The sequence below is a fragment of the Diabrotica virgifera genome, chromosome 2, assembly GCF_917563875.1.
Source record: "Diabrotica virgifera virgifera chromosome 2, PGI_DIABVI_V3a".
NCBI lineage: Eukaryota > Metazoa > Arthropoda > Insecta > Coleoptera > Chrysomelidae > Diabrotica > Diabrotica virgifera.
Window position 1 is genome coordinate 74,429,601 of NC_065444.1, and position 26,372 is coordinate 74,455,972.

General features: G+C 34.5%; 2 protein-coding genes across 3 annotated transcripts in view; one reads left to right on the forward strand and one right to left on the reverse strand.

The window, feature by feature from the left end:
* The window catches only part of LOC114329493 (venom carboxylesterase-6), a 337,686-nt gene that overhangs the window by 109,465 nt on the left and 201,849 nt on the right, over nucleotides 1-26,372 (reverse strand). The gene's annotated exons all lie outside the window — the stretch shown is intronic.
* Nucleotides 2,025-19,826, forward strand: LOC114329495 (zinc finger protein 260-like). The gene is made up of 3 exons (XM_050643789.1): nucleotides 2,025-2,741; nucleotides 2,797-2,922; nucleotides 17,301-19,826. The coding sequence occupies exons 1-3, from the start codon at nucleotides 2,627-2,629 to the stop codon at nucleotides 19,430-19,432; spliced, it is 2,373 nt and encodes a 790-aa protein (XP_050499746.1). The 5' UTR covers nucleotides 2,025-2,626; the 3' UTR covers nucleotides 19,433-19,826.

Below are 26,372 nucleotides of genomic sequence, written 5' to 3' on the forward strand. Positions count from 1 at the left end.
GTCATTTTTATTTATACTAATTTTCCACTTAATTAATAAATTCAAAAATGTTTTATTGTATTATTTATTATATTTTAATTCAGTACATTTCAATTATATGTTTATCCAGGAATAGAAAAATTAACCAAAATTGATTCAAATTAAATTTGTTTACGGCAACCATAGACATAATAATATACAATATTTCATGTCCTACTTTTACTTGAAGAATACACATGAAATTATTTCAAATTTACTAAATTAAGGTCTGAATATTTAAATTACGGTTCTGTCGTAGCTTGTCACAAATTTCTCAATCCGAACCTGTGCTTTTCCTCAATACAAATGGCGGGCGCGTACTCGCAAACATCAAAGGCGGCATCCGAGAGTGGGCCTTCTGCTTGTTTTCTATTCTGTGCTGAAAGTGACAGTTAGTGACGTCACATCCTGAGTGTTCATTGTGGATAGTAATGAAAAATTTTAATTTTAAATAAAGTACAAACAAGTTAGACAACTCAATACAAAAAATTTGATCAAACTAGACTGATAGCACCGAACAACTAGACTGATAGCAGTTGTTCGGTGCTGATAGTGAGAGCACAGATTTTTAGAATTTCAAAAAAACTGCAACTGTGACGTCACTTGACGTACTTCCTCAAGTACGTCAAGTTTGCTCAAACTGTTTGATCAAATTATTTGATGGTGAGACGCGGCCTTAAAGGTGGCTATGCCACTGGATATTAAAGGGTGTAAACTATTCAGTGATTGTGACTGTACATAACGGTTAGTGATACAGAACTTCTTATAAATTTAGCCGCTTTTGCCATTAAGTCTGGTGGAAGTTTATTATTAAATAACAGAAAAAAGCCAAGAATGAGAAGATGGTGTCACTTAATTAAACCACTTTTTAAACTTTGTTTTGCTTTTTGCGAACGGGCTCTAAATGATGCCATTAATGATTCCTTTTTATTTTGTAACTCGCTTATCGTGTATTTCTCAGCGATCTTAATGTGTATTCGTTTTCATGCATCGTAAACATCATTTCGATTTTTACGATTTAAAAGATTCGCATTCCATATTTCGCATTCCATATGTTCATTTTCAAATACATCCAAAAATTGTAAAATACTTTCATTGGTCTACTCTATATTTACTATTTTCAGTATTTTTTACAATCTGTAGCAATAACTAAAGTATGTACTTTAATAAACAATTAAATAAATTAATTTAGATATAAACTTTAACCCAACATTTAAAAACCCTTTATGACCTATTTACTCCAAAATTTTGGTGCACTATTTCGATCATAAGCGTCCCAAAAAAATAATAATAACCGCGACTTTGACCCCTTATAACTACCCTCGTCCTCCACTCTGGTTTCCGGCTCTGAGGATTTTGCTTAGTTAATAAAGTCGACTTTACATTACATGATTTATCATGTGATTTGTCATACGATTTGGTCATGGAGGGAAATTAAAGGCCCCGTCTCACCATCAAATAATTGACAGTTATTTGATCAAACTTGACAGTTAGTGACACAAAGTGACAGTTAGTATGTATAGTTTGTGTCACTAACTGTCAAGTTTGATCAAATAACTGTCAATTATTTGATGGTGAGACGGGGCCTTTATATGTTTACACTGTGTGATTTGTCATATGATTTTTTCATAAGCGTTGTTATACGACTCGTTTTGTCATGTGGGTCGTCATGGGAAAAATCATGTGACAAATCACATGATAAATCATGTAGTGTAAAGTCGACTTTATGTCATGGTCTACTTAGGTTGACTTTACATTACATGATTTATCATGTAATTTGTCATATGATTTGGCCATGGAGTGAAATTTACATGTTTACACTGTGTGATTTGTCATATGATTGTGTCATAAGCATTGTGTGTTATCATAAGCATTGTCATGCGGCTCGTCATGGACAAAATCATATGATAAATCACGTGATAAATCATGTAGTGTAAAGTCGACCAAATTTTGGTGTACTATCCCCTTATATTTAGACTATGTCTACTCTTAATATGTCTATGATTATTTTTCACGGACATTGGACATTATAAAATTTAAATGTCAAGTCAATTAGGGATTCCAATGAACTGTCAGTGGTGGTCGGTGGATGGCTAAACTGACATGGCCATAGACACAGTTAAGGGGGGTGGTCATGATGTATGTAATGTTTACATTGAATATTGACAAATTTGTAAAGAATATCCTGTTTGGTTTTGTTTTTTTGGTAATTGTGTAGCGAAATTTGTGAAATTGTGATAGCAAATTAAATATGAAGTGGTTTAAACATTGGATACGCCTATGGATGACAGTTTCGCCATCCAGCAGCCATATTATATCACGTGATTTGGAATGCCTAATTGAAATAAATAAACTAAATAAACCTTAGAATATAAAAGAAGGTTTATTTTATATTCTAAGAAATAAACCCATAATCCCACAACCCATAAATATAAACCGTTTTTTTTCTTTTGACACTGTATATTTATTTATGTATTAATATTGTGATTTTGTACTATTTAATATTAATAATAAATAATTATATTAATATTGGTATGGATGTTGAGGTGTTAGTGCTGAAATTATAATTCCCATTTTTATTCAGTTTATAGATTAATTTTTGTTAGCTATGGAGTTTAAGGTTGAAGTTAAGGAACAGTTTGTTGAATATAATGAAAGATGTATAGAGAGTCAGATATCAACAAAGATTGGAGGTTTTAAGAATGAACCAGATCTAGAATCAGGTAAGATAAGTAATAAAGTTTAGTTTTACAATTTGATGTAATTGGTATTTATTAGCAATAGAAGTAAAAGCAGAAATTAAGACAGAATTTACTCAAGATGACCAACGATATATAGAATGTCAGTTTAATACGTCCCTTGATCTTGAAGACTTAAAGAATGAACCAGGTGAAGATAACTCAGGTGAGTCAAGTACTTAATAAAAATATGTAGAGAGATGGTTACCATTTTTCACAAAATTTTAAATAGAAAATTATTTTAACATGTTCGTGCCATCCTGTAGCATATCATCGTGTCTTTTTAATACCTCTGAACCCCAAAATCCTGATTGTTCCTTAGACACGAAAAACTATTGCTATTCATATTCTCAGCAATGGGGATACAATCTATTAGAAGCCCATTTAATAATATAAGTAATGAAGTACGGCTTACAAGGTTTTTTTAACATGCGAGTTTGGCTTTACATTATACAAATCTGCAAAAAACGCATTTTCCAATTTTTGTGGGTTACGAAGTATAAGAACGACACAGAAAATATGTGCTACACAGTGCATTTTATCTTTAATCTTACTTGAAAATGCTACGGAAAAAATACATTGAAACCGAGCTGGAAGAAAATAAAGAAGAATACAAAAGGCTGAGATGATTAGCGAAAAACACCATAAGCAAAAACAAAGACGTGGGAAGAGTTTGGAGAAGAATTACAGGAAAACTATGTAACAAATAATAGAAGCTTTTGGACAACAATCAGACATGAAAAAAGAAAACATAAATAAATAACAGCCGTAAGGGATACAACAAACCAAATCCAGACAAATACAGAATAGATAGCTAAAGTATGGAAAAAATACTATGAAAACAAATTTAGAAATGAAACAATAGACGATAGAAATGAAACATATCAAGATAATGTATCTTACAAACCTTAGAGAAAGTTGGTATAAGACACAACTGTTTACAACTATTTAGAAGTTACCTCTCTGACAGACCGCAGAGGGTCTCCGAAGTAATAAGCAGGCAAAGAGGTATACCATATGGAATGCCACAGGGAACAGTATTGGGTCCTGTTCTGTTTAATCTAAACTTACGTGCATAGAAATCGGCCCACTTAAAAATTTGGTCATTTTTGATGTCTCAAATTTCCTAAACCTGTTGGCCGATTTAAGTAATTTTTTAAACATGTTATAGCCTAAATAATTCTTTAATAATATCACTGTAATAATATTGTTGCTAAGCAGGTAAATTTTCATTGTATCCCGGGTATACCAATCAAACTGTTTTTTTCTCAAAGTTCGCATCACCCTGTGGAATATTCTAGCATTTATGAAATGCTGAAATCAAAACCCAACTATAGCCTCAGGTTTTCTTAATATTTTGTTTTTTGATTCACTCGTTTATCTTGGACAATAAAAAAGCTAGGACGTTAACAACTAGCCATGGTCTTCATCAATACAGGGTGTTTCTAAATAAGTGCGACAATTTTTAAGGGGTAATTCGGCATGAAAAAATAATGACAGTTGGCTTTATAAAAGTATGTCCGCAAATGCTTCGTTTCCGAGATATGGGATGTTGAATTTTTTCTTACAAATTGACGATTTATTTACTGCTTTAAAAGCAGTTGAGATATGCAAATGAAATTTGGTAGGTTTTAAGAGATAGTTATTGCGGATCTTTTGACATAAAATTAAGAATTTCATATTCACCATTAGCGTACATATGGGTAATATGATCGGTCATATTACATGTATGTGCACTAATGGTGAATATGAAATTCTTAATTGTATGTCAAAAAATGTGCAATAACTACGTCTTAAAACCAACTCAACTGGTTTTAAAGCAATAAAATAAATCGTCAGTTTGTAAGAAAAAATTCAACATCCCGTATCTCAGAAACGAAACATTTGCAGACATACGTTTATAAAGCCAACTGTCATCAATTTTTCATGCAGAGTTACTCCTTAAAGTTATTCGCACTTATTTAGAAACACTGTGTATTGATGAAGAACATGTCTAGTTCTTAAAGTACCTAACTTTTTTATTATCCAACATAAACGAATGAATCAAAAACCAGAATGTTAAAAAAACCTGAGGCTATAGTTGAGTTTTAATTTCAGTATTTTATAAATGCTAGAATATTCCACAGGGTGATGCGAACTTTGAGAAAAAAACCCAGTTTGATTGATACACCCGGTATACAATGAAAATTTACCTGTTTAGCAACAATATTATTACAGTAGCATTGCTAAAGAATCAGGCTATAACATATTTAAAAAATCACTTAAACCGTCCAACATTTTAAAATTTTAAATGAGTATAAAAAAATAACTAAGACATTCGTTTTCACGAAAAAAATATATAACGTGTATTTTTGCATAATATTTCACCCTGAATTTTTTCAAATTTTTAAAATTGATGAAACGCACCTTTAAAAATAAAAACCGCATTTTTTCGGTTTTTTTTTTCGTTTTTTGATACAATTTTATACATGTTTTTCAAAAAAGGCTATACCGTCACTAGAATAGGTAAAAAACTGAAAAATAATTGGGGTTTGCTTAATAAAAATTTTTTGTAACGCCATCCATTTTCAAGATACAGGGCGTTGAAGAAAACAAAATTTTACACATTTTTTACGATTTTGCAGAAACTACTGGCAACATTGTAATAAAATTTGACGAATTTTGGTAGTTGTTGTGCATTTTTTGACATACAGTTAAGAATTTTATATTCATCATTGGCGCGCATACGGGTAATGGTCTGAACTTTCTAAAGAAAAAAGATAGTACGCCACTGACATATTTCAAATTAACAATCCTTTTTGAATTCCTCGTTCAATTTCTGACAAAAAATCTATCTTCTTATTTTTTCATACGATGCGCCATTTTTATTCAAAAAATAAACCATCTTAACCCTTACAAAGTATTCGAACTTCTATTAGTAGTTTCTACATCTACATAAACTCGTACATCCATTATAAAAACTAATTCGAATACTTTGGAAGCGTTAAGATATTTTATTTTTTGCAGCAAAACGGCGCTTCGTATGAAAAAATGAGAACATAGTTTTTTATCGCAAATTGAATGAGGAATTCAAAAATGATTGTTAATTTGAAATATGTCAGTGACGTACTATCTTTTTTTCTTTGAAAAGTTCGGATCATTAACCCTAAGCGCGCAAATGATTAATATCAAATCCTTAATTGTATGTCAAAACATGCACAATAACTACCTCTTAAAACCCGCCAAGTTTTATTACAATGTTGCCATGAGTTTCGGCAAAATCGTAAAAAATGTGTAAAATTTTGTTTTCTTCAACGCCCTGTATATTGAAAATGGATGGCGTTACAAAAAATTTTCATTAAGCAAACCCCAATTATTTTTCAGTTTTTTACCTACTCCAGTGACGGTGTTACCTTAAATATGTATAAAATTGTATCAAAAAACGAAAAAAAAAACAAAAAAAATGCGGTTTTTTATTTTTAAAGGTGCATTTCACCAATTTTAAAAATTTGAAAAAATTCAGGGTTAAATCTTATGCAAAAATACACGTTATATATTTTTTTCGTGAAAACGAATGTCGTAGTTATTTTTTTATACTCATTTAAAATTTTAAAATCGTTCTAAAATATAAATTTCCCGCCAAAAATTAAAAAAAAAATTTTTTCGCACAGAACTTTTTAAATCCAATAAATTTTTTATTTAAAGTTTTTCGCTAGTTTTCGATGCGGCTGAGATAAAAAATAAGAACATAAAAAGCCTAATTAGCCTCTAGGTGGGTCACATGACCACCTAGGAGGCTAAAAATTTCAGAAAGTTAATTTCACTATGTATGCTAAACGGTGACCTATATGGAATTCGAATCGAGTTGGAGGCACTTTTCATCATCTTACCCGGCTAGGCCCTTTACATAGATCTCTTGCAAGAACACAATGTCCAACAAGAATAGAATAATAGACATTTACAATTTTATTTGGGAATATAATAAGCCACCATTTTTACTTTTGAGTTAAGTTTATTTGATGTTTCGATTTCCAATTCAGAAATTTAAATCAAAATACAACCAAGTCAGTAAAATTGACTCTATCGAACGAGTCTGATATTACGAGAAGAGCCAGCGAGGCGAGTAACAGACGAATTCGATAAAGATTTATTGACGTGGTGCATACAAAATTTTATCGCCAACATAGTTTGATATTGGTTTTAAGGGGATGGGTACGAACTTTCGGCTTCAATGCTATTTAAATGGGATTCATTTTTTTCGAATCCTGAGAAAACTAATAAGTATTTTTGAAAAATTTAAACGCAGAATGAAAGATTACGTTATTACCGAGGGCCGAAAGTCCCTTAAAACTTCTTTAATGTTTATTTTAATAAGTTACAGGGGTGAAAAGCTAAGAGGAAATTTAGTGTGATTTTTAATTTCAAATATCTCATTCAAAAGAAACTTTTTATTCATTCTAAGGGACTTCCGGCCCTCGGTAATAAAGTAATCTTTCATTCTGCGTTTAAATTTTTCAAAAATACTTATCAGTTTTCTCAGGATTCGACAAAAAATGATTACATTTAAAATACATTGAAAATTTTGACAGGTGTCAAAATGTTCCTTTCCTCTTAACACTTAATTGCAATTTACAATTGAAGAACTTTTTAAATTTTAGATGTAATAATAATTTCATGACAGTGATGGCAGATAACTTTTTGAAGATGGCCGATGATTTTTAATCAATAGTTAGCAATATTGAATAATTACTAAATGGGTAAAGTAAAATACCAACTTTTCGAATATGTAAAATTATTTTTTATAAAAACATTCACTTTTAAATATTTCACTTTTTGACATAAATTTAATTGATAACATCGCAAATTTTGTACAATATTTTTAATAAATAAATGTTAAGTTCATTCAAATAAATAATCGATTACTGCCATCAGCTACTTTACATTCAATCTCGGTTAATTTGATTAATAATCGCGGCAGGTGTAAAGTAAAATTCTTCTTTCAGTAAATAAAGTGTTACTTTACTGCCGCAAATGAGGGCAAATGAGTACAATAATGAATGACTTTAGTGACGGTTGGCGATAAACACATTTATCTCATCAGGAAATTTTTCATTTATTAAAACTTAATAAGTGAAAATAGTTTCTATCCTTGTCCCTTGTCGGATCGGTACTCACCAGAGGGATTGCAGACGTTCAGATACAATAATTAGCGGCTCTTTGTAAAGACAAGGAAGTCGACTTTTCAAAGTAACAGGCCATTTACTCAACACACACACACTACACTAGGTACCTGATTGCCAAATCATCTGTACCAAACCAATGACCATTAGTTGTTGAGGCATTAAGCTAAATAAAAAAAACACATTTTGTTTTTGTGGCTTGGTAAAAAATCTTCTAGTTAGTCTCGGGCCCGAAGTTAAATTTCACCTCTAATACCATATTTAAGTTATAAGCTCTCATTCGACACATCATTTGTCATTCTATGTCATCAGATGAACGGACATGCATGCAACCGGAAGTATATGTTCTCGTCTTGCTAAGGCACGTCGAATAATATATCGCTCATACTATTTCGGCGACTTCAAAACAGTACTTCCGGTTACAACTCTAAAACCGGAAGTCGTATATCAAATTTCTCACCTTTAATACCATCCTTGGGTTATAAGCTTTCATTTGACACCTCATTTGCCATTCTATCTAGTCTAATTAGAGACAGTTCAGAGGCCTTGGTATGACTTTTAGTGGGAATAGTAATTTTAAAGAACATATTTATTCGTATAAAATAACAATAAGAGGTCATCAGATGCTGCGTTTAATTTTGGAGAAATTGTATTGAATTTCCCATTGATGTCGCAGAGATAGTGTAATGTATCTTGTACACTCACAACTTGAATATGCTACAGTAATTTGGAAGTCTCTCTATGAGCAACACATAAATAGAAATTGTTGTATTCACAGGGCAGTGGCGTGTCGTGACATTTGAGTAAAGGGATGCAAATTAAATTATAAAAGGACTTACTAAACTTTTTACTTGTAGTGCAGCTCTATTCTTCTGTCATCCTCGTTTATGACAGACTCATAAAAACTGGGATTTTCAGACATTTCTTTAATAAGTTCTTTTTTAATTGACAATATTGCTAAGTTAGCAAGTTAGCTAGCTTCTCCTCACTTGTGGAATCTCTAACAAAGTTTTTAATCTGTTTTAGCACAGAAAAGTTCGTTCTACAGACGCACTTTTAGCAGGTATTGTCATCACTAAATCGCATAATTTTGAAAGCTAGAGGATATGGTTCCTCCAGTTCTGTTTGTTTAAGAAAGATCAGCATTTTAGAACTAGTATCAGTTTGTACAGAGTGTTGAGAAGCATACAAAACGCACAGTTGGGAATGCAGGGAAAGAATGCCAAAAAAGTTTTCATAATGCTTTTTTAGACAATTAAAAGCCTCTTCCGGGAAACTATAGTTGGCATATTTTTTTATTGAAATTGCTTAATTCCACAAATCTTACAAAGGTTTTTAAATCTTTCTTTAAGCTGATGGGAAATGTTATCTATTATTTCAGAAAAAGTCGATGATAAGATATTTTTGTGTAACCTACATCGTCAATTCTAATGCATTTTCGCTTGGGTTCCATTGCCAGATGATCGTTTGACTAATTCCAAATAACCTCGTGAGGAATTCACAGTTTCAGGGTCCAACGGTCTTTATACTCCAAAATGCTTTCAAATAACTCTATTAGGGATTGTCGATATTGGGAAACTGTTTTTACTAATCTCCCATTGTAGTTCCATCTGGTGGGAGCTGCTTGAGGAAATCTTTTCTGAAGAATGACATCTAAAGCATGTGTCCTTTTGGATGATTTAGAAAAAAAGCAGCCATTCTGCTCAAAGTTTGAAAAAATACTTTGCTTCTTTGCAAGTCTTATTGAATGCGACTGATTTCGCTAGAACTTTTAGCCTATATTCAAAGCAGTGCACAAAAATTGCGTTTTGAAACCTCTCCTTAACTTTGGTTTGAAGTCTTCTCAAATGCCCGGCCATTACGGCAGCTCCATCATAACTTTGAGGGACAAGTTTGGAGCCACAGTCCAGTTCCTCAACTATATTACAAACCTGTCTTTATATACCTTCTGCTGATCTATCTGAAGTTATCTATCTGAAAAAATACCCAAGATCGTTCTTGTATTTCCTCATTATTTTTGATGTAACGCAGAACAACCGATAACTGAGTCCAATTGACGATATCTGTAGTTTCATGTAGAATAATGGAAATAAATTGTGCTTCTTTTATTTCTTCTTTGTGCAGAACAATATTTGCCACAGACTTGATCAAATCATTTTGTATCCTATTCGAGGTACCTCGAAATACGGTAGATTGATATAAATTACTTTTTAGTAGGTCATCATTGAGATAAAAAATTTCCACAAAATTTACAGATTCATAACTTTCATTATACCCTCAGAAACTAAGTTTATGTTCTTCAAGGAAACATGTTATGTTAATTAGTCTCTTTAATGTGTCACACGATTTTTTTTACTTGATAATTATGTATGCGATGGCTATCTTTAAGCTGTTTATCTAACATGATATTCACACTGGGATTGCAGTACAGTTAAGATAGGAATGCGCATTCAGTGTTGCCACAGTTCCTGTATGACGCTCTTGAGAGAGCAATCAACAACTGGTGAAGACCGACAACCCTGTGCGTTTATTCCCGATTAGAAATGTATTGCCCTATCTTAGCCGTACTGCATTCTCGGTGTGAATTTCTCATTAGAGCGTGATCAATTCGTGTTTTCTCAAAAGTATTTTCTTTTATAACAACTGCCTTTAAATACTCTTTACTTAAAATGTATCTATTTATAGATTTGTGCAAATTCTTTAAATCCGAGTAACCCGCACTATTTCACACGGTTTTCTCACTTATATTAAACAATATACACGGCCAACAAAATAATTTCGAAATAGTTTTACACTCAGTCAACCACTTACAGGAATAATATATTTTTGTTAAAATAACGTGTACTTGATTTCATCGACTTGGTTTGAATTTCCAGTAATGGTTTTGACCTGCCTATAGATATATTAGATTTTCTTGAAAGTTTAATTTTGAAAATCCATAATTTAATAAATTTCACAAATACAATACTGTTTATTACTGTTTTCCTGTCATAGACAAGGCGGAAACGGCGGGTTCGTTGGGAAAAATATTCCCATGAGATTTTTGCCTTGTCTATCAGGATTGAGAGCTTGTACACGATTGCTGTAAATCTGAATTAAAAAACAAGTCAAACACTGCAAAAATACTCAAATTAATACAAATGCAAAACACGTGGAATATGGCAAACACGCTGTATTACAATGTTCATACTCGAGACTGCAATGCGAACTGCTCTATTCGCCTTGTCTATGATAAGCAATAGACGACCGGAGTGATGACGTAAAAGTGTCAATTTTTATTGACATATGTGTCAGATTTTTACCAAACCTTTCCAAACAAACGTTGTTTAGTGTGTTTTTTCAGTTTTTACAGAGAATATTTCCGTTTTTTGCAATATGTAAGTATTGTTATAGTTATTATAACAATTTTACAAGGTTTTGTAAATAATAAAGCATGATGTTTTATATAAATAGCAATAAAATGTATGTATGGGTGAAGTAACGTTTAGGAGACCGAATTAAGATAGTGAAATTAAAAAAACACTATAATTAAACATAAAAAATAGCACAGGAAGCAAAATTTTAACTTTATACTAATTAAAAAGTCTTTAGATTCGGTAAACTCTATCTTTTCAACGTGTTTACAATCTTTGTTTGGAAAGTGACAATAACACTGAACATATCCGCAGTTGGCCGTGACGTCACACTCCGGTCGTCTATTCTAATATTGCATCCGGATCTGCTTAAAATGCCATACAAATTGAGTACGAGATTTGGGGGACGAGTGCTGACCGAATTGAACGATGGAAGCGCCCGGCGGAATGGTCATTGGAATCTGTTCCAAAATTGCATCCAAGATACTGTCCGCTGTTGCCAGTAATTGTCATTCGTAACATAAATTAATGATTTCTTGTTTTCTTGAAAAACATATTTTATCTGTAAATATTAGAATAATTATTACAAATCAATTTAAAATATGATTATGGAGTTTTATGTATTACTGAAAATAATCTTTAGATTTTAGGGGATGCAATGCTTCCCTTGCATCCATGGAATGCACGCCCTTGTCACAGGATATTTTGTAGGTGTAGTTCTTTGACCTCTTCTGGTGTTGTTCGGTTTGGTTATGGACAGGATAGATCTGAGTGTGTTGGTTGTTTTAAATGTTGTTATGTTGTACTTATTTCTTATCATTTTTAATTTTTAAGCTTTTTACACATTATGGTATTGTTGTCAACCTTGAGTCCTTTTTTTGGAGTGTAGCTGGATTGCTTGTGTGGTTTTGCTGTTTCCTTTCTGCTATCTTGTGGAATTACGTGTTTATAAATGACAATAGTCATTTTTTGTTAAAACCTTTGTTTAACAGGATTCTGCCAGGTAAACAATGCCTTTTCATTGGAACAGGTGTTTTGGGCTCTATCGCATACTGATTTGATGATTCCTTTTTTGATGTTTTACATTGTGATTTGAGTGGACATTTTAATACCTGTTGGATTTTACTGTCCTATTGGACAGGGAAGTGGACAGCGTGAGTGTGCTCAGCTGCCATTAATGTAGTTGACATAGAATACAGCTGCCATTGCACGGCGCTCCCGAAAAGTCGGGTTTTCGGGACGGAAGTCAAAGGATTGGCAGCGCGAGTGCGTGTTCACATGTAACCACTCTCTCTCTCACTTGCCGCCGGCAAAGCGGCAACTTAGCAAGACGATGCTGTCGTCACATTCCATCCTTGATAGTAGTTCATTGTGGAGACATTGGTGAGGACTGATGTGAACACATCACTTGCATCGATAGTGTATTTCGGGCAATATTTCCGTCAGTGGCAAAGGCTGAGTATAAATCCGGCATAAGATTTACTACATGTGATATAGGTATCAATCATCGTTTATTGAAAAGTCGGGCTCGAAATTTTATTTCCGGTTTGGATATCATTTCCGATTAAAAAGTTACGACCGGAATTTTCACAAAAATGACTCAAACTTAGTGAAATCGAATATCAATCGACGCAAAGATACACGAAGAGTTCAAATATGTACTTTATACTTCTGGTCGCGTTGGGTGAAAACCTAAGACTTACAAAGTTAAATTGCTTGTTTAATACATCACATTTAATTATGTTTTCATTTTATATATTAGCACATTGACTTTCAATTTTCAATTTCCATTTCAATTTCCGACTTATCATCGACTTATTTCGTATGCTTTAAATGATGACGCACGGGTAAAGATTCGCGGGCTCAACTGTATATTATTATTTTTTGTTTTACGACAGTAAGTTTCTGCATAAAAATTTATAAGTTTGTTTTAATTTTAGTTTTTTCCCAGGAGAGATTGTGGGATATGGAGATTAGGAGAACATTACCTGAATGTCCATCCAATAACGAAGAACAAATAAGTCCAAACTCTGGGGAAAAAGCGTTAAACAATTCTATTTGTTCGAAATATGTCTCTCAAAAAATCCATTTAAATGAATATATAGAAGTTCAAACTAAAAAACGACTTTACAAGTGTGAAATTTGTTTTAAGCAGTTTTCTCGCTTAGGTCATATGAAACAGCATATGAGAGTGCATACTGGAGAAAAATTTTACAAGTGTGAAATTTGTTTTAAGCAATTTTCTCAATTAGGTAATATGAAAAAGCATTTGAGAGTGCACACTGGAGAAAAACCTTACCAGTGTGAAATTTGTTTTAAGAAGTTTTCTCAAAAAGGCCATTTGAAAATCCATTTGAGAGGACACACTGGAGAAAAAACTTATAATTGTGAAATTTGTTTTAATAAGTTTTCTAGAATGGATAACTTGAAAAATCATTTGAGAGCACACACCGGAGAAAAATCTTATAAGTGTGAAATTTGTTTTAAGCAATTTAGTCAAGCAGGAAGTTTGAAAATGCATTTGAGAGTGCACACTGGAGAAAAACCTTACCGGTGTGAAATTTGTTTTAAGCAATTTAATCAAGTAGGAACTTTGAAGAAGCATTTGAGAGTTCACACTGGAGAAAAACCTTACGAGTGTGAAATTTGTTTTAAGAAATTTTCGAGAACGCATCATTTGAAAAATCATTTCAAAACACACACTGGTGAAAAATCTTTCACTGGATAAAAATCTTTCAAGTGTGAAATTTGTTTTAAGCAATTTAGTGAAACAAATCGTTTGACAAGACATGTGAGTACATACATACTGGAGAAAAACCTAACCAGTGTGACATTTGTTTTAAGCAATTTCAAGCAGCAACAAGTTTGGAAATGCATTTGAAAGTGCACACTGGCGAAACGCCTTACAAGTGTGAAATTGATTTTAAGCAGCTTTTTCCGAAAGGTCATTTGAACGTACATTAAGAGTACAAACTGGAGAAAAACCATACAAGTGTGAAACTTCTTTTAAGCAATTTAGTCGAACAGGAAGTTTGAAAAGACATTTAAAAGTGCACACTAAAAAGAAAAATGAAATTATGAATATTTTATGAAATTTATTTTAATTTCTGTTTACAGTAGACTCCCGTAAGTTCGGCCTCGGTTAGTTCGGTCTCCGCTTAGTCCGGCCGGCTCTCTAAGCATTAGTCACACACTTTGCACATCACAAATTATTATTAGAGAAGAAAATTCAGACAAAAAAAATGACTTTTTTAAGTGTTTAAGAAGCCAAACCACCAATGTGCAATAATATTTTTAAATTTTATTAGGCCTAGAGTTCTGTAAGTCTTGTTTTATAGTATTTTTGTAACGGTCTATTTTTTAATATATGTTAAATATATAAATATAAAAAATTTATTTTTTGTTAAATATATGTCAGAGTATTCCTCTGTGTTGTCTTCTACTGTGTTTTGTTTTTGCTAGATCCATACAAACAATAAATGGACATTTTTTAGATAGGCATCGGTTAGTTCGGCCACTTTTAAGTTCGGCCTAGGATCCGGTCCCGAGGTGGCCGAACTTACGGGAGTCTACTGTATATGTAAAATATTTTAATTAAATCTAAAGCTGTCTGTCTTTGTTTTATTTTACTCATATTTGAGTACTTCTTTGGGTGCCTTCCTCTTAGCGAAGGTTAACTTCTGCAAAGTCTTCTCTATTTTGGGCTTTTCTTATTAGACTTTGCAAGTCTAATCCTGTCCATTATTTGATGTTGCGCAGCTAGGTCTTCCTTCTATTTTTCCTTCTATAATAAGTTTAAGGAAGTTATACCTGTTGTGTCTAAATATGTGTCCAAGAACAGACGTTTTAAGTTTTTTGACAAATTCTGCGAGTTCACGTTCTCTATTCATACTCCTTAAAACTTCGTAATTTCTAACGCGGTCGGTCAATGGAATTTTCAGCATACGACGAATTACCCACATCTCAAAGCTCTCTAAACGTCGTAACGAGCTGATTGTTAACGTCCAAGCTTCCAAGCCGTGTAATAGTACACTTTATACATAACACTTTATCATGCGGTATCGAAGGGACATATCAAGATTGCATGCAGTGAGTAACTGTCGCATCTTTAAGAAGGTGTTTCTTGCCTGTTCTATTTTACATTTAACCTCTTGTTCTTGGTCTAAGGTTTCATGTATCCAACATCCTAGGTACTTAAACTTTTTCACTTGTTCAACGAGATTGTTGTTGACTAGGATGTTTATAACTGATGTGTGCTTTTTTGAAATTACCATTGTTTTAGTTTATTTTACATTCACCTTAAGGCCATATAGTTCTCCTTCCCGCACTACTTAGGTTAACAGAATTTGTAGATCTTCTTCACTGCCAGCAATCAGTACTGTATCATCGGCGTACCTGATGTTCACGATTTTTCCATTGACTTTGATTCCTTCTTCTGCTTCATCCAGAGCTCGTGCAAAAATTTCCTCGGAGTACAAGTTGAATAATAATGGTGATAATATATAACCTCGTCATAACTTCTCTTTGGATGTTTATGGTTTCAGTATCACCTATTTTGGTTCTAACAGAGGCGTTTTGATTCCAGTAGAGTTCATGTATTGTATTAATGTCGTTTTGGAGAATAAGTTATAATGTAATTTTGGAGAAATTGTATTGAATTTCCAAATAATGTCGCAGATATAGTGTAATGTATCTTGTACACTCACAACTTGAATATGCTACAGGAGGTATCTCTATGAGCAACACACAAATAGAAATTTTTGTCAAAAGTCAAATAAGTAAGGAAATAAAATTCGAAATTATTTATCCTCTGAGCTTTTTAAGTTGGAAAAATAAAGTAAAGCATAACATAGTGGCGAAATACTCGACAAGGTAAATCTAAAATTGCATTTCACGTCTTGTCATTCACCATGATAATAATTTTAGCGATCTATTTCACTAACTAGTAGCATCTTTGGTAATTATTTTGATAATTACCCGGAAAGGATGAAAGGATTTGATTTCAGTTCAGTGCCTCTACCCAGGTGCTCCGATGAGGAAACGGTTATTCCGAAATACGTATAAGCACATAGTAGAGGCTCTGTACTGTAATCAAATCTGAACCATCTTTTCTTTTAGAAATTGTATTCACAGGGTATTTTGTAGGTGCAATTCTTTGACCTCCCCTGGTGTTGTTTGGTTTTGTTTTGGACAAGATAGATCTGAGTGTGTTGGTTGTTTTCAATGTTGTTATGTTGTATTTTTTCCTATCCTTTTTAATTTTTCTGATAAACTGTTTACATGTGGAAAGTATTGTTGCCAACCTTGAGTCCTTTTTTTGGGTGTAGCTGGATTGCTTGTGTTGTTTTGCTGTTTCCTTTCTGCTATCTTGTGGAATTCCGTGTTTATAAATGACAATAGTCATTTTTTGTTAAAACCTTTATTTAACAGGATTTTTCTTCTTGAAATGCCTTTTCATTGGAACAGGCATCTTGGGCTATATCGCATACTGATTTGATTATTCCTTTTTTATGTTTACATTGTGATCTAAGTGGATATTTAAATACCTGTAAATTTTGGTTGTATATCCTTTAACTTCTTTGGTGGTCAGCACATCCAGGAAATCGATACTTGAAGTATTTTTAATAATACCGGATTTACACTCCGTCCTGTTGGACAGGGAAGTGGGCAGCGTGAGTGTTCTCAGCTGCCATTAATGCAGCTGTCATTGCACGGCGCTCCTCCAAAAGTCGGTTTTTCGGGGCGGAAGTCAAAGGATTGGCAGCGCGAGTGCGTGTTTCACAAAAATGACTCAAACTTAGTGAAATCGAATATCAGTTGACGCAAAGTTACACGAAGAGTTCAAATATCTACTTTATACTTCTGGTCGCGTTGGGTGAAAACCTAAGACTTATAAAGTTAAATTGCTTGTTTAATACATGGCATTTTATTACGTTTTCATTTTATATATTAGCACATTCATTATATTATTATTTTTTGTTTTACCACAGTAAGTTTCTGCATAAAAATTTATAAGTTTGTTTTAATTTTAGTTTTTTCCCAGAAGAGATTGTTGGATATGGAGATTAAGAGAGCATTACCTGAATGTCCATCCAATAACGAAGAACAAATAAGTCCAAACTCTGGGGAAAAAGCGTTAAACAATTCTATTTGTTCTAAATATGTCTCTCAAAAAAACCTTTTAAATGAATATATAGAAGTTCAAACTAAAAAACGACTTTACAAGTGTGAAATTTGTTTTAAGCAATTTTCTCAATTAGCTAATATGAAAAAGCATTTGAGAGTGCACACTGGAGAAAAACCTTACCAGTGTGAAATTTGTTTCAAGAAGTTTTCTCAAAAAGGCCATTTGAAAAGCCATTTGAGAGGACACACTGGAGAAAAAACTTATAATTGTGAAATTTGTTTTAATAAGTTTTCTAGAATGGATAACTTGAAAAATCATTTGAGAGCACACACCGGAGAAAAACCTCATAAGTGTGAAATTTGTTTTAAGCAATTTAGTGAAGCAGGAAGTTTGAAAAAGCATTTGAGACTGCACACTGGAGAAAAACCTTACCGGTGTGAAATTTGTTTTAAGCAATTTAATCAAGTAGGAACTTTGAAGAAGCATTTGAGAGTTCACACTGGAGAAAAACCTTACCAGTGTGAAATTTGTTTTAAGAAGTTTTCTCAAAAAGCCCCTTTGAAAAGCCATTTGAGAGGACACACTGGAGAAAAATCTTATAAGTGTGAAATTTGTTTTAAGCAATTTAGTGAAGCAGGAAGTTTGAAAAAGCATTTGAGCGTGCACACTGGAGAAAAACCTTACCAGTGTGAAATTTGTTTTAAGAAGTTTTCTCAAAAAGGCCATTTGAAAAGCCATTTGAGAGGACACACTGGAGAAAAAACTTATAATTGTGAAATTTGTTTTAATAAGTTTTCTAGAATGGATAACTTGAAAAATCATTTGAGAGCACACACCGGAGAAAAACCTTATAAGTGTGAAATTTGTTTTAAGCAATTTAGTGAAGCAGGAAGTTTGAAGAAGCATTTAAGAGTTCACACTGGAGAAAAACCTTACCAGTGTGAAATTTGTTTTAAGAAGTTTTCTCAAAAAGGCCATTTGAAAAGCCATTTGAGAGGACACGCTGGAGAAAAAACTTATAATTGTGAAATTTGTTTTAATAAGTTTTCTAGAATGGATAACTTGAAAAATCATTTGAGAGCACACACCGGAGAAAAACCTTATAAGTGTGAAATTTGTTTTAAGCAATTTAGTGAAGCAGGAAGTTTGAAAAAGCATTTGAGACTGCACACTGGAGAAAAACCTTACCGGTGTGAAATTTGTTTTAAGCAATTTAATCAAGTAGGAACTTTGAAGAAGCATTTGAGAGTTCACACTGGAGAAAAACCTTACCAGTGTGAAATTTGTTTTAAGAAGTTTTCTCAAAAAGCCCCTTTGAAAAGCCATTTGAGAGGACACACTGGAGAAAAATCTTATAAGTGTGAAATTTGTTTTAAGCAATTTAGTGAAGCAGGAAGTTTGAAAAAGCATTTGAGAGTGCACACTGGAGAAAAACCTTACCGGTGTGAAATTTGTTTTAAGAAGTTTTCTAGAATGGATACCTTGAAAAATCATTTGAGAGCACACACCGGAGAAAAACCTTATAAGTGTGAAATTTGTTTTAAGCAATTTAGTGAAGCAGGAAGTTTGAAGAAGCATTTAAGAGTTCACACTGGAGAAAAACCTTACCAGTGTGAAATTTGTTTTAAGAAGTTTTCTAGAATGGATACCTTGAAAAATCATTTGAGAGCACACACCGGAGAAAAACCTTATAAGTGTGAAATTTGTTTTAAGCGATTTAGTGAAGCAGGAAGTTTGAAAAAGCATTTGAGAGTTCACACTGGAGAAAAACCTTACCAGTGTGAAATTTGTTTTAAGAAGTTTTCTAGAAGGAATCATTTGCAAAATCATTTGAGGACACACACCGGAGAAAAATCTTATAAGTGTGAAATTTGTTTTAAGCTGTTTAGTGAAGCAGGTGATTTGAAAAAGCATTTGAGAGTGCACACTGGAGAAAAACCTTACGAGTGTGAAATTTGTTTTAAGAAATTTTCGATAGCGCATCATTTGAAAAATCATTTGAAAACACACACTGGTGAAAAATCTTTCACTGGATAAAAATCTTTCAAGTGTGAAATTTGTTTTAAGCAATTTAGTGAAACAAATCGTTTGACAAGACATTTGAGAGTACATACATACTGGAGAAAAACCTAACCAGTGTGACATTTGTTTTAAGCAATTTCAAGCAGCAACAAGTTTGGAAATGCATTTGAAAGTGCACACTGGCGAAACGCCTTACAAGTGTGAAATTGATTTTAAGCAGTTTTTTCCGAAAGGTCATTTGAACGTACATTAAGAGTACAAACTGGAGAAAAACCATACAAGTGTGAAACTTGTTTTACGCAATTTAGTCGAACAGGAAGTTTGAAAAGACATTTAAAAGTGCACACTAAAAAGAAAAATTAAATTATGAACATTTTATGAAATTTATTTTAATTTCTGTTTATATGTAAAATATTTTAATTAAATCTAAAGCTGTCTGTCTTTGTTTTATTTTACTCATATTTGAGTACTTCTTCTTTGGGTGTCGTCCTCTTAGCTAAGGTTAACTTTTGCAAAGTCTTCTCTATTTTGGGCTCTTCTTATTAGACTTTGCAAGTCTAATCCTGTCCATTATTTGATGTTGCGCAGCTAGGTCTTCCTTCTATTTTTCCTTCTATAATAAGTTTAAGGAAGTTATACCTGTTGTGTCTAAATATGTGTCCAAGAACAGACGTTTTAAGTTTTTTGACAAATTCTGCGAGTTCACGTTCTCTATTCATACTCCTTAAAACTTCGTAATTTCTAACGCGGTCGGTCAATGGAATTTTCAGCATACGACGAATTACCCACATCTCAAAGCTCTCTAAACGTCGTAACGAGCTGATTGTTAACGTTCAAGCCTCCAAGCCGTGTAATAGTACACTATATACATAACACTTTATCATGCGGTATCGAAGGGACAGATCAAGATGCGTGCAGTGAGTAACTGTCGCATCTTTAAGAAGGTGTTTCTTGCCTGTTCTATTTTACATTTAACCTCTTGTTCTTGGTCTAAGGTTTCATGTATCCAACATCCTAGGTACTTAAACTTTTTCACTTGTTCAACGAGATTGTTGTTGACTAGGATGTTTATAACTGATGTGTGCTTTTTTGAAATTACCATTGTTTTAGTTTATTTTACATTCACCTTAAGGCCATATAGTTCTCCTTCCCGCACTACTTTGGTTAACAGAATTTGTAGATCTTCTTCACTGCCAGCAATCAGTACTGTATCATCGGCGTACCTGATGTGCACGATTTTTCCATTGACTTTTATTCCTTCTGCTTCATCCAGAGCTCGTGCAAAAATTTCCTCGGAGTACAAGTTGAATAATAATGGTGATAATATACAACCTCGTCATAACTTCTCTTTGATGTTTATGGTTTCAGTATCACCTGTTTTGGTTCTAACAGAGGCGTTTTGATTCCAGTAGAGTTCACGTATTGTATTAATATCGTTTGGATCCAGGTTTCAGCATCCATTGCAAAGCTGTCTGTCCATTTTATCTAGTCCAATTAGAGACAATTCAGAGACCTTGGTACTTACTTACTTTCCGTGTCCGGAACACCAACAACTTTAAATTCTGTATTTCCAATGGTTGGCCACATAGATGGCCCTGTCATTTGCTATAATTAAGTCTTGTTCTGTGCAGGTCTCTCTCATCTCTGTGCATGATAGTAGATGCCGGCTGGTCTGAACCGCGCCACAGTCGCAGGTATCGTCCTCCTGGTATCCCCATTTTTTCAGGTTACTAGCACAACGTGAAACGCCGGTTCTTAGTCTGTTTAGCGCTTTCCAAGTCGGATACGGTAAATTGTGTCCAGCAGCCATTTCCTCCGAGGGAGGAAAATGTGTCGCAGTAGTTGACGCTTGCCATAGGTGTATTCGGCGCGTCTCTGGCGCTTCGGGGATGGATCTTGATGTTTTCAGGAAGCTTTTCCGAGATCTTAGTCTGCTTGGCTGAGTTTGGTGGTCATATAAGGGGTGTCTTCGGTCCGTCTCCTGTTTTTTCCGTTCTACCTCTGACGTGACCTTTCTCCTGATTGGTGGTGGAGCAATTCCAGCAATGGGGTATACCTCTTCGATAGGTGTCGGTTTCAGGCAACCCGATATTATACGGACCGTTTCATTTAGAGCCACGTCGACGTTCTTTGCGTGAGCAGAGTTTGCCCATACTGGTGCTCCAAACTCCGCGGCCGAAAAACATAATGCCAAGGCAGAAGTGCGGAGAGTGTGTGGTTGTGCTCCCCATTTTGTATTAGTTAGCTTGCGGATGATATTATTTCTGGCACTTACTTTCTTCTTAACATCTTGACAGTGGTATCGGTAAGATAGAGTTCTATCCAGACGGACGCCAAGGTATTTTGGCGTCTTGTTGTGTTCCAGCATCTGACCACGCCATTCCACCTCCAGCAACCTTCGGGCATGCTTGTTTCTCAGGTGGAAAGCACATACCTGGGTTTTTGTGGGATTGGGTTTCAGATGGTTTTTATCATAGTATAGAGCTAAGTCTCCCAGGGCATCTGTCAGCTTCACTTCGACTTCATTGAAGGTTCTTCCCTGAGCTGCCACCGCTGTATCATCAGCGTAAATAAATTGCCTTGTTTGTTGGTGTATGGGTTGGTCGTTGGTGTATATGTTGTATAGAAACGGCGCGAGGACACTTCCCTGTGGTAGCCCATTTTTTTGGTTCCTCCACCGACTGTTCTTGGACTGGAGCGTTACGTAGAAGCGTCTATTCTGGAGGAGACATTTCACTAACCTTGTTAGTCGGAAGTCCTTTGTAGTTTCGTAGAGTTTTGCGAGTAGCCGTTGATGGTTAACTGTATCATAGGCGGCAGTTAGGTCTATGAACGCTACTCCTGTTATTTCCTTCCGTTCAAAACCATCTTCAATATGTTGGGTGAGATTAAGAATTTGACTGCAGCAGCACTTTCCGGGTCTGAATCCTGCTTGTTCTGGAATAATTTTAGTCTCCACATATTCTGCGATCCGGTTCAGTATCATTCTTTCAAAGGCCTTGAAAAGGTGGCACAAGAGAGATACAGGTCTAAAACTCTTTGTATCCGCCGGATCCTTCCCTGGTTTTAAGAGGGCTACCACTCTAGCTTTTCTCCAGATTTTGGGGATTTGTAATGTACGGATGCAGCAATTCATCATTTTTACGAGCCACTCTACGGTTTTTAGTCCAAAGTTCTTTATTTGCTCTGTTCGTATGTCGTCCAGGCCAGCCGCTTTATTATCTTTCATTTGATGGATCGCGCCTCTCATCTCCTCTAGACAAAAAGAGGTACCTAGAACATTTCTTTCTTCGTCGATATTCCGTTGAGCTCTCACCTTGTTCTTTCTTGATGTCGTCTTACCGTTCATTAGAAGATGATGGGCTATCTGATCGGGTGTGACTTCTGTCATGTTGACTGCCGGAGCAGCGGGATCGTTGCCAAGATTCCGAATCAGCTTCCAGGCACGTCTGCTGTTTTGTTTCATGTCCAGACTCGTGACCAGCTTGCACCACCTTTCCGTTCTGTTGGCGGATATCGCATGTAACATTTCCTCCCCAGCCTGTATTGTCGCTTCCGAGAAAGGGTCTTCTTCATATAGCTGTTCGTATCTTTTAAGTAGGGGTTTAGATTCTTCATTGAGCCCCGCTATGTACTCAGTTCGACAACCTCTAGGGATAAATTTCCGTGATACTTGCTTTACGATTTCTACAAATTTATCGTATGAATCAGGGCAAGGTTCTAGCTGGGAAACTTCTTGATCCAATGTTTCAGAGAATTTTTCCCATTTTGCTTTAGTAAAGTTGAACCTTCTCTTGAAAGGAACAATTTCGTATCTGATTGCCGCGTTGGAAAGACAAATTATTGGTCTGTGCTGTGTCTTTGGGAGAGCGCTTCCAACGATTTTTGTCACCTGGTCTCCAATTCTGTCGCTGACAAATATATTGTCTGGGTTGTAACCTCTGCGCCATCTTCCGCTGTTGAACGACGCAGGCTGCTTTGGATCGTGAATAAGTTTTAGGTTCATGCTTTCAGCCCATTTTTCTAGTTCTTCGCCATTGGAATCTGTTTCGTTGTAACCCCACGCGACACTGTGACAGTTGAAGTCACCCAGTACGAATTTGATTTGCTGTGATTGAAAGTTATTCGGTTCCTCAAAAGCAAAGTCAGCGTTTGGTGGTTTGTACATTGACGTTACTGTACAGGAGTTTATCTCCACTGTGAGGATCTCGATGTCATTTTGATCTGTTAGAGATGTGGATGCTACGTCGATATCTGGTCTGACGAAGACTGCGCTACCATATTGGTCGTGTGGTCTCTCCAGTATGAGCTTCATACCCCGAATCCTTGGTCTGCGGCTTGCAGTACCTCTATGGGTTTCTTGAACCAGTAGAACATCGACACCATGTTCTCTGCACATATTAGACAATAGGTCTTCTTTATCTGCTGATAGTCCTTCAATATTAATTGAGGTCGTCATCAAAAATGGCCTTGATAAAGACCGTTTTGATTTTGATTGCATCTGTGTTGTTGGTGCACCGGTGTTGAAAGGATTAGCCGACATTACTCGTTTCCAGGGGACGCCCGATTGTATTCACAAGAGACCTTGGTATGACTTTTGGTGAGAATAATAATTTTAAAGAACATATTCTTATAAATAACAATAAGAGTTCTTCAGATGCTGGGTTTAATTTTGGAGAAATTGTATTGAATTTCCAAATGATGTCGCAGATATAGTGTAATGTATCTTGTACACTCACAACTTGAAAATGCTACAGGAGGTATCTCTATGAGCAACACATAAATAGAAATTGTTGTCAAATAAGTAAGGAAATAAAATTCGAAATTATTTATCCTCTGAGCTTTTTAAGTTGGAAAAATAAAGTAAAGCATAACATAGTGGCGAAATACTCGACAAGGGAAATCTAAAATTGCATTTCACGTCTTGTCATTCACCATGATAATAATTTTAGCGAACTATTTCACTAACTAGTAGCATCTTTGGTAATTATTTTGATAATTACCCGGAAAGGAAGAAAGTATTTGATTGCCGTTCAGTGCCTCTACCCAGGTGCTCCGATGAGGAAACGGTTATACTGAAATACGTATAAGCACATAGTAGAGGCTCTGTACTGTAATCAAATCTGAACCATCTTTTTTTTTAGAAATTGTTGTATTCACAGGGTATTTTGTGTTGGTATTACAATTCTCTATTGTACACTTTTATGTGTTGGCAACACCTGTGAGTGACACAAGTGACAAGTGTCAATGTCAACAAGAACTTTGTAATGTAACCAGGAATTTATCTTAAAATAAAAACGTTTATTTTGTCATCGTATTATTTGATTAACTATTTCCATCTATAAGCAGACTATTTCCATCACGCATTCCTAGAGGTTATGGGACCAGAAGTTGTGGAAATTTAAGACGCTATAGTGGTAAATTAGAAATCAAAAGTGTTCACGAAACGTGGTAAGGAAGTCAACGACAAAAATGGCGGAAGCAAATTTTGTTAACATCAAACCCTTTGATGGAAATAATTTCTCCAACTGGTTATTTAGAGTGAAATTGTTATTGGAACAAGCTGGTGTCTTATAGTATTTTTACTACAAAAACGTTATTACGTAGGTCAAAATTTTTGACGTAAGAGAACTGTCAAAACATTAGAATGTGACTTTTCATTATTGCTATGTTTATTATAAACACGGCAATAATGAAAAGTCACATTCTAATGTTTTGACAGTTCTCTTACGTCAAAAATTTTGACCTACGTAATAACGTTTTTGTAGTAAAAATACTATAGCTGTACTATCCCAAGATGAACCCGCAGCCACAGCAGATGATGCCGCTCGAGAACTATACAAGAAAAACGATGTCAAAGCCCGGAATCTAATTGTGCAATGTTTGCATGACAATGTACTGGAAATGATCAAGTCAAATACCTCAGCAAAACAGATTATTGGTACACTGGAAAATACTTACCGAAAGAAGGGGATTTCGACACAGGTTCAACTGCAGCAGAAACTAAGGTCATTGAAATACACAACAGGGTCTTTAAATATATTTTTAACAGAATTCAGTCAAACCGTGTGGGAACTTAAAAGTGCAGGAGGTCAAATACAAGATAGTGAAGTTGTATCACAGTTACTATCGGCAATGCCTGAATCATATCAAGCAGTTACTACAGCAATTGATATTATGTTTTGTCAATATGAAACTAAAGTTACATTAGACTTTGTTAAAAACAAGCTACTAATGGAAGAGGCAAGGCACAATAAAACTGATCCTGAAACAAATCCTGATGTTGCATTTGTAGCAAAGAAACAGCCATGGAATAAATGGAAGAATAAAGCTGGAACGAGTAATGGTAATGAAAGAAATAATCAAAAATTTCAATTCAAATGTCACTTGTGTGGAAAAATTGGTCACAAGCGCTATCAGTGTTGGAAAAATAAGAATGGAAATAGGGCATTCCCAGCAGAAACCGATGAGAAGGTAACATTTTTGACTGCAGATGAAACCACCTTAATTAGTAACTCAGAATCTGGTGAAATAAGTTTCATAATAGACAGTGGTGCTACAAATCATTTAGTTACAAAGGATGTTGAAAGGTTTTTAGGTAATATCCAGGAAGTAATGTATAACATAAATGTAGCAAAGAAGGGTCAATCATTGGAGGCAACAAAACAAGGTGATTTGAATCTACAAGCAGTAAATGGTAACCAAATTGAGATGAAAAATGTATGGGTATGTAATCAACTTTCATATAATGTAATGTCTGTGAAGAAAATGGAAGAAGCAGGTCTTCAAATTGTATTCAAAGATAAAAAGGTCAACATAATGAAAGGAAATAATGCTGTGATAACAGGTGAGTTAAGAAATAACTTATATATTGTTAAATTAAGATATAGACCTTCACCAGAAGCACAAATTACAGCTGTTGAACGTAATGTGCTAATGCATAGGAAAATGGGTC

Excerpts from the sequence above, each read along its gene's own strand:
- LOC114329495 (XM_050643789.1), top strand. The coding sequence starts at position 2,627 with ATGGAGTTTAAGGTTGAAGTTAAGGAACAGTTTGTTGAATATAATGAA. Across the intron at positions 2,742-2,796 it reads TGAACCAGATCTAGAATCAG|CAATAGAAGTAAAAGCAGAA; the intron begins GTAAGATAAGTA and ends GGTATTTATTAG. Across the intron at positions 2,923-17,300 it reads ACCAGGTGAAGATAACTCAG|TTTTTTCCCAGAAGAGATTG; the intron begins GTGAGTCAAGTA and ends TTTTAATTTTAG.